Source organism: Colletotrichum truncatum, assembly GCF_014235925.2.
Source record: "Colletotrichum truncatum strain CMES1059 chromosome Unknown Contig_0001, whole genome shotgun sequence".
Lineage (NCBI taxonomy): Eukaryota > Fungi > Ascomycota > Sordariomycetes > Glomerellales > Glomerellaceae > Colletotrichum > Colletotrichum truncatum.
The window spans coordinates 9,990,781-10,000,000 of record NW_027222398.1 but is presented as its reverse complement, the minus strand read 5'-3'; the positions used below and the strand labels follow the sequence as shown (position 1 = coordinate 10,000,000).

At 49.8% G+C, this 9,220-nt stretch overlaps 2 protein-coding genes across 2 annotated transcripts in view; both read left to right on the top strand.

Annotated features, from left to right (window-relative positions):
- Nucleotides 1-3,497, top strand: part of CTRU02_202799 (bifunctional p-450-like protein) — a gene marked incomplete at both ends in the record, with an annotated part of 3,532 nt that extends 35 nt beyond the window's left edge. Inside the window, 6 exons of the mRNA XM_036728963.1 lie at nt 1-80; nt 153-271; nt 329-364; nt 427-2,517; nt 2,573-2,769; nt 2,822-3,497. The exon at nt 1-80 is cut by the window's left edge and continues 35 nt beyond it. Of these exons, the coding sequence (XP_036579478.1) occupies nt 1-80; nt 153-271; nt 329-364; nt 427-2,517; nt 2,573-2,769; nt 2,822-3,497 (3,199 nt within the window). The remainder of the gene's footprint in view (nt 81-152; nt 272-328; nt 365-426; nt 2,518-2,572; nt 2,770-2,821) is intronic.
- Nucleotides 3,498-5,172: 1,675 nt separating this feature from the next.
- Nucleotides 5,173-8,737, top strand: CTRU02_202798 (male sterility protein; the record flags this gene model as incomplete). The annotated part of the gene is made up of 7 exons (XM_036728962.1): nt 5,173-5,460; nt 5,511-5,546; nt 5,600-5,996; nt 6,048-6,284; nt 6,333-6,408; nt 6,470-6,954; nt 7,029-8,737. The coding sequence occupies 7 exons, from the start codon at nt 5,173-5,175 to the stop codon at nt 8,735-8,737; spliced, it is 3,228 nt and encodes a 1,075-aa protein (XP_036579477.1).
- Nucleotides 8,738-9,220: the final 483 nt, after the last annotated feature.

The window sequence follows — 9,220 nt, the reverse complement described above, 5'->3', positions numbered from 1 at the left end:
GCTGCCGCTTCTCGGCAACATCAACGAGATCGACCCTGAATTCCCACTAGGGTCGATGATATCGTTGGCTGATCAGTATGGTAAGAATTACGCACCCCCGGCTGGGCGCCCTTATCTTATCAAAGCCAAGCTTCTGACATCAGCATGCATAGGTGAGGTCTACAGATTGCGCTTCCCCGGCCGAACCATTGTGGTCGTCTCAACACAAGCCCTGGTGAATGAGACGTGCGATGAGAAGCGATTCAAAAAATCAGTCAATTCGGCATTAAATGTAAGTTTCTTTGATGAGTATCAGCTTGAATGAATCGGCATTCTAACATTGACTCAGGAAATTAGAGATGGTGTACACGATGGCCTTTTTACAGTGAGTATCGGCAGCCTTTATGAGAATACCGGCCAGATGAGTGAATCTTAACCGTGAAATAGGCAAAAATGGGCGAAGAGAATTGGGGCATCGCACATCGCGTTCTGATGCCTGCATTCGGTCCCCTATCTATTCGTAACATGTTCGATGAGATGCACGACATTGCAACACAATTAACCCTGAAATGGGCACGATACGGCCCTGAATCGCAGATTATGGTGACCGATGATTTCACACGTTTAACACTTGATACCCTTGCCCTGTGCTCTATGGGCTACCGATTTAACAGCTACTACTCGCCTGTTCTTCATCCCTTCATCGAGGCTATGGGCGACTTTCTGGTTGAGGCTGGCAACAAACCCCGTCGACCACCGTTGCCTGCTATGTTCTTCCGCGGGAGGGACCAGAAGTTCAACGACGATATTGAAATCCTCAGAAGCACAGCAAGAGAGGTTTTGGAGTCACGAAAGGCGGAGGGAAGCAAGAGCACTCGTCGCGACTTGCTCACGGCTATGTTGGAAGGAGTCGATTCGAAGACTGGAAAGAAGATGACGGACGAGAGCATCATGGACAATCTGATTACCTTCTTGATCGCCGGACACGAGACAACATCCGGTCTTCTCTCCTTCGCCTTCTACCAGCTCTTGAAGCACCCTGAGGCGTACCAAAAAGCGCAGCAAGAAGTCGACAGCGTTGTTGGAAAGGGACAGATCAAGGTTGATCACCTCTCCAAGCTCCCCTACATCAACGGCGTCCTTCGTGAGACGCTCCGCATCAACGCCACTATCCCGCTGTTCACTGTTGAGGCTTTCGAGGATACTCTTCTTGGGGGTAAGTACCCCGTGAAGCAGGGTGAGACCATCATCAATCTGCTTGCCAAGTCTCATCTTGATCCTCTGGTCTACGGCGAGGATGTTGCCGAATTCAAACCGGAGCGCATGTTTGACGACAACTTTAACCGCCTTAACAAGGAATTCCCCAACTCTTGGAAGCCGTTCGGTAACGGTATGAGGGCTTGTATTGGTCGCCCTTTCGCATGGCAAGAGGCTCTCCTTGTGATGGTCATGCTACTTCAAAACTTCAACTTCGTTTTGGACCCGAACTACACTTTCGGTGTCAAACAGACTCTCACAATCAAGCCGAAGGATATGCACATGCGTGCCATTTTGAGAGATAATCTCACACCGACGACATTGGAGCGTCGTCTCGCTGGTCTCGCTGAGCCAGAGAAGACCGCTTCCAATGGCACCGCTAATGGAGCCGCCAATGGCACTACCACACAGAGCGAGGGCGAGGGAGGAAAGCCACTGACAATTCTCTACGGCTCCAACAGTGGTACTTGCGAGGCTCTGGCCCAACGGGTCGCATCGGATGCTTCGTCTCATGGCTTCCGTGCCACCAAGATCGACTGTTTGGATAGCGCCAACGGAAGTCTCCCAACTGACCAGCCCGTCGTCATCATTACGGCATCTTACGAGGGTCAGCCTCCCGACAACGCCGGCCATTTTGTGGCATGGATCGAGGGCATGGACAAGGAGAAGTCGCCGCTCAAGGGCGTCTCCTACGCCGTCTTCGGATGCGGCCACAAGGACTGGGTGCAGACTTTTCACCGTATTCCCAAACTCGTTGACAACACGCTTGAGCAGCTAGGTGCTACCCGCCTGGCTGATGTTGGCCTCACGGATGCCTCTACTGGTGAGGTTTTCACCAACTTTGAAACTTGGGAGGATGATATTTTGTGGCCGGCGTTGACGAGCAAGTACGACACTACAACCGCTGATGATAGCAAGACCAAGGGAGTCAACGTGGTCATTAGCAACCCTCGCACATCAGCGCTCCGTCAAGATGTGAAGGAGGCTTCTGTTGTCAAGACCCAGACGCTCACCAAGGGCGGAGACCCTAAGAGCATCAAGAAGCATATCGAGATCAAGATACCTGAGGACATGACTTATACGGCTGGCGACTACCTTGCGGTTCTCCCGATTAACCCCAAGGAGAGCGTGCACCGCGCGATGCGACGCTTTCACCTTGCGCGCGATGCTCACCTCAGCATCAAGACCGACGGGCCTACATCGCTGCCCGTTGACAGCTCAGTTCCCGCTAATGACCTACTGAGCTCTTACGTCGAGCTCTCGCAGCCCGCTACCAAGAGGGTAAGTAGTTTCTTGTTACGACACGGTTTGTAGACATTAAGCTTACAAAATCTAGAACATCCTTGTCATTGCAGAGCATGCAAAGGACGAAGAGACAAAGTCCGCACTGAGCCGCCTTGCGGGAGATGCTTATGCGGATGAGATCAGCGCCAAGCGCGTTTCTGTTCTGGACCTGCTTGAGCGTTACCCGTCGATCGACCTACCCATCGGTGTCTTCCTTTCGATGCTGCCGCCTATGCGCGTCAGACAATAGTAAGCGCTCTCAATACATCAAGACGATTCAAAATGTGCTAACAAAGACTAGCTCCATCTCTTCGTCTCCCATGGCTCACCCCTCCAACGTCACGCTCACTTTCTCCGTCCTTAATGAGCCATCCCTCTCAGGCCAGGGCCCATACATCGGCGTTGCCTCCTCTTACCTGGATTCACTCGCCGCGGGCGATACTCTGCATGTCGCCATCCGCCCGTCTCACGCCGCGTTCAGTCTCCCTTCTGACCCCGAGAGAACCCCTATGATTTGCGTTGCTGCCGGTACCGGTCTCGCTCCTTTCCGCGGCTTCATCCAGGAACGCGCGACCATGATTGCCGCGGGTCGCACCCTGGCACCTGCACTTCTCTTCTTCGGCTGCCGCTCGCCCGACCATGACGACCTTTACCGCGAGGAATTCGAGCAATGGGAGGCTGCCGGTGCTGTCTCTGTTCGCCGCGCCTACAGCCGTGACAGCGACAAGAGCGATGGTTGCAAACACGTGCAAGATCGCATGTGGAAGGATCGCGAAGAACTAGTTGACCTCTGGAAGCAGGGTGCGAAGGCGTACGTTTGTGGTTCCCGTGGCGTGGCCGAATCGGCCAAGGAGACCATCATCAAGATCAAGGTCGAGATGGAGCAAGCCAAGGGTGAGGAGACGGACTCGGAGCATGTCAAGGATTGGTTCGAATCGTTGAGAAATATCCGTTACGTCACGGATGTGTTTGACTAGACTGATGATGCAATATTGGTGGTATTACATGTCATTTGACGGTGTCACGGATGGTATGGAATTAGAGCGGCGTAACAACTTAGAATAATACCCGGCAATGAGAAAACATGCCGCTGTTGCTGATACTCGCATGTACATAAACTGCGTAGGCTTCCCAGGAGCTAAAGTGGGCGAACGTGGCTTAAAGTTTGATATGACTACCGTTTGAACATACCTAAGTCTCACTAGTCCATCTTGGCTTTAACAGTCCCTTCAATTTACGTGTTCTTGTAGGTTGTGTCGATGTCAAGTAAACAAGTCATTCGGACTATGGTTGTTGTCCGTCGGGGTGAGGGGAGTGCGATGTCCGATCGACTAAGCATTACATCCCCAAAGTTCTGCCGCGGGAGCTGAGGGGGGTTACTAATTCGACGGCACAAGCAGGAAAGAATTTTAGGGACTTTGCGGTATCATTGTGCCGCGGCAAGTCTAAGTATGAGATCATCCAATGTCTGAAAGCTTCCAAGATTTGTTGGGACTGATTTCAGCACGCTTGATCATGACCTGGAATAGTTTCCAAGCTTTCAACATGAAGGCTTGTTTATGCTCTTGACGTATATCTTCTATAGCACAAGTCGTAAGATAGGTTCTCACTCTTTGTTTCTTTACTACCAGTGAGAAGCTCGTGAACCCTCTGATCTGCGCCCATACGCATAGCGGATAATATAAAAAACGCGTAAACTCTATTTTGCAGACCAATCCATGTCTGCGAGCAGTACGCTGGAACTAAGACCTAGGATGAGGCTATGATCAGAGCTTCCAGCTTCCCCGCACGACTGGATGTGCCGAGGCAGAAGCACCCCTTGGCATAGACGATGAGACGAAAGACCCAAGTTCTGTCCAAGTCGGCGTCATGACTAGCCATGGTATTTCTAAGAAAATACGGCACTAACAGATATGAGCGGAAACACAGAAACACTGCGTGAACTGATGAGAATCGACAAGTGCCGTAGACTACCTTCTGAGACCCCAGGCATGTCGGCTTCCTCCGTACTTAGATCACAGTAGATCAATACGATCAACGTAGCACCACCTAATCTTATGAACCTACACGGACCTTTTACGGCGACTTAAAGCGTACTGGCGGTAAATTCTAAGTCGATCTCTGGAAGGCTGTACTGGACGCTGTTAAAGACCAGACTGGGAAGGAGAAGGCGCAATAATACATCAATCTCAAAAGAAGATTTATCCTTGCATAATTGGGAGATGTTCATCTTCATACTTGCCTTGAATAGTGTTCCGGCACCTATATTGCGGTAACGATAGCGAATACGTGCCGCTCCGGTAACCTGTTATCCTTGGATCGGCTCCTAGCGGCGGCCGAAACGGAAACTTAGAAATCAACCCCGACCGAGCTTTACAACGCTGAAACTCTGTAACGAATTGCCTGAACGTTATTGGTAGTATATTTCTCCTCTTATTGAATAAAGCTCTGTCGGCATTAAAAAGACCATGCTATTTCCCTCTTGGTGATTAGAAATGATGCAAAATGTCACATGTCGTCCCATCTCAAGTCCCAGAACTGAGGGATTGCTGGGTCTACATAAAGCGACGTGCTCCCACTTGTTGTACTCCCGTGAATAACATGTATCTTTTTATTTAAACCACCTGCAGATTATCATTATTAGTACCAATAATGGCAACAACCACCGTTCAGGTTACTGAGTCAGCTTCACTCAAGTCCTCTCATCGTCCTACGTTCCCAGCCATTATCGATGACAGAGCTTCGTACGAGCCTCAGCGGGAGGCTTTCTTTGTACCCCGCACATCGAACCCTCGTGATGGCTGGAAAGCAATTACGTACAAGGAGTTCGCAAACTCCATCAACTACATGGCTCAGGTCATTGTCCGAAGATTCGGATCACCCCAAAAAGACACATTTCCCACCATCGCTTACATTGGACAAAATGATATTAGATATGGGGTGAGTGATGCAAACACACTTATACCGACTAGTAACTTATCATAAGCTAGATTATGATTGTCGCAGCTATCAAGGCTGGCTATAAGGTCAGTAATCTTCCAGTTTTATCAGACATCACTAACTAACGTTGCGCTGCAAGGCTCTGTTTGTGTCACCTAGAAATACCTTGGAGGCACAACTGAATCTTTTTAAACTTTCCGATTGCCAATTTGTAGCCCGGCCAAAATCGCACACTGCCATTGTTGATACATGGCTAGCACACCGGCCTATGGAAGTCCTCGACGTCGAGGAGTTGGATGCTATCCTCACTCAACCAGAAGTTCCTCATGTGCCATACACAAAGACACGCGAGGAGTCTGAATGGGATCCATTCGTCGTACTTCATACCAGCGGTAGCACAGGACTTCCGAAACCCATCGTTACGAAACATGGAGCTGTAGCCTTGGCCGAGACCGTCCGCAACCTTCCCGAGTGGAATGGGTATGTGCCTTTCGGGCGAGTAATGGAGAAAAATACCAAAAGGCATTATAGTCCCAGTAAGTTTAAATACTAGCCGTTCCACGAGCCTCAGCTCACGGAAGCCCCAGTGCCCTTGTTCCACGCTGGTGGAGTATTCGGGTTTATTGGAACCCTGGTGATGGGAGGCACACCTCTAGTCTTTTCGTACGGAGATCGCCCTTCGACACCGGAACTTGCTCTAGAGTGTATTAAATACTCAGGCTCAGAGAGCGCTGGCTTAGCACCATCCTTGCTGGAAGAGATGTCACATAACCCAGCCCACATCGCAGAGCTAAGGAAGCTCACATATGTGATGTTTGGAGGTGGTAAGTGGATTGGATTAGCCTTTAATCGAATTTTCTGACAGTTCAAAGGTCCTTTGAGCCAAGAAGCCGGCGACACCCTCGTTCAGAATGGTATAACTTTGATTAACGTCATTGGAGCAACTGAGTAGGTTTTTTGCAGCCTGGTGAAGATAACTACTTCAATCGGCGGTGGCTGATGAACACAGGTCGATGCCGCTATCACTATATCACCAACCAAACCGAGAACTCTGGCAATACTTCATATACAATGATGAATATGCAGGACTCGAATGGCGCAAGGCGACCGCCGAAGATGATGTTTACGAAATGGTCATCACAAGGAAGTCAAAGCAGTCACCGATGCAGGGCATATTTTACACTTTCCCCAACATTGAAGAGTACAGAACCAACGATCTGTACAAGCCGCACCCCGTGCTTCCACATCACTGGAAATTTCATGGGAGAGCTGATAACATCATCAATTTGTCTAACGGGGAGAAATTGAACCCCACTGACATGGAAGACATCATTCTCGGCCACCCTGATGTGCGAAATGCACTCATAGTCGGGGCGTGGAAGTTCCAGCCGGCTTTGATCATCGAGCCTATGACGTTCCCCAAGACCAAGGAGGAAGAGAATGATCTCATTGATCGTGTCATGCCTCAGGTTGCGGAAGCCAACAAGACAATTGGTAAGTACCTCGCAGCCCGGAAATATCTTTTCAATACTCCATTATGAGCTCTAGTAATGACACGAGAAGCGCAGCTACACACGGACGACTTGTTAGACACCTCTTAATGGTGTCCAAACCAGAGAAGCCGTTCCTTTTGGCAGATAAGGGCACCGTGAAGCGAGCTGCCACAGTCAAGCTATATCATAACGAGATTGAGGAGCTTTACGCAAACCCTAGGGAGATCCCTCTCGATAAAGTCCCAAGACTGGATTGCAGCTCCGAAACGGCACTTGCTCAGTCGCTTGAAAAGCTCCTTCGAGAGCATTTGGGTGTGCCGTCATTGGACACTGATACCGATTTTTTCGCTGCTGGCATGGACTCGCTCCAGATAATCACCGCCGCTAAGTTGATTACCGCCAGCCTCCGCGTTACAGACGAGTCGTACAAGAATGCCACTATCGAGGCGCGCGACATGTACGCCCATGCCAGCCCCAGTCAGCTTGCCCGTCACATACTCGATGTTGTTGTTAGTGGGAAGCTCGAGGAAAAGACACAGTCTGATGATCCGAAAATTGCGGCAATGAAAAATCTATACGAGGGTCTTTCAAGGGACCTTGTGCACGCCAAACCAGGCCGGCCTGAAGCTCGCAAAAACCACCAGACCGTTATTCTCACTGGCTCCACTGGCAACATGGGCTCTTATTTACTCGACGAGATGATCCGTAACCCTGAAATTGAAAAGATTATATGTTTCAATCGGTCTCCAGATGGAGGCGCTGGAAAGCAGGAGAAGGCCATGGAAGAGCGCGGCCTGAACTCGCCTAGCAAGAGCGGCAAAGTTGAATTTTTTCATACCACCCTCGGGCAACCCAACATGGGCTTACGTCAGGAAGTCTATGAACGTCTTCTCAGAGAAGTTGACCGCATTGTCCATAACGCCTGGGCCGTAAATTTCAACATGCCGTTCGAGGCCTTCGAGCCTCATGTCAAAGGGGTACGCAACTTGGCTGATTTCGCCGCCAAGGCAGACAGACGCGTGGTGATGGTTTTTGTCTCTACGGTTGGTACCGTAAGTGGCTGGACTCCTGATCGAGGTCCTGTTCCAGAGGCTTCCCTCCGTGGCGACTGGAAACTCGGAGGTTTAGGTTATGGCCAGAGCAAGCTCGTCTCCAGCCTGATCTTGGAGGACGCAGCCAAAGTTGGAGACTTCCCCCTTTCGATTGTTCGTGTCGGGCAAATCGCTGGGCCTCTTGCTGAACAGGGTGCTTGGAGTCGTCAGGAATGGCTACCTTCCATCATTGCCAGCAGCGTCTACTTGAAGGCTTTGCCAGAGAGCCTTGGTGGCATGAATGAGATTACCTGGGTTCCAGTCGAAGTTATGTCTAGAATGATACTGGATCTTGGCGGTCTCACCAAAGAATCAACATCCTACCACGAAGGGTATTTTAATGGAACCAACCCATCAGCAACACGATTCGATTTGTTCGTTCCTGCCATACAGCAGTACTACGGTAAGAATCGCCTTCCGGAGATCATCAGTTTCAACGAGTGGGTTGAGCGATTGGAAGCGAGTCGACATGCTACTGGAGCTGTAGAAGCGGAACGCAACCCTGGCCTCAAGTTACTCGACTTTTATCGTAGCACAACAAAAGGTGACAAGGACAAGGGTGGATTTTTGACAGAGAGAACTGTGTCGTGCAGCCCTGCCCTTCGCTCCGTGAAGCCAATCACGCCAGAGTTGATGGTGCATTGGTGTCGACAATGGAAATTTGAGAGCCCATCTCGTACCGGACGTTTGTAGGATTGAAGGAGTGAGACTATATCTTATTGACTATAAATCAAGAGAGAACAATGCGATTCTTTGTGTGAAAAAGGTGATGCGAGCCAACACCTATTGGTTATTTGCTGCTGTGTTGTCATAGTTACCTCATTCGAAATGACACAAGTCTTCATTCCATTGAAATCGAGGATTCGCTATTTGGAGTCCACTCATAAGACAGATTTCTGCTATTTCAGCGAGAGAAGTCTAACATTACGACACAACTTACGGATCTGAAGCTGACAGCTGTCTTTTTCGATGCTGTCAACAATCTGGAAATACAAAGTGACCTGTAGTTGTATCCGTATTATTTCAGACGAAAACCGCTTACAATAAGTACACCAATAATCCTACTCGGCTGTTTGACTGTGGCCTGAGAAGAATTAGGTTCTCAAGCGCAGACTTGGAGATAAGTAGTCAGATCCATCTATGGCTAACACAGATGTTGATGCAAGTTACGTGAGC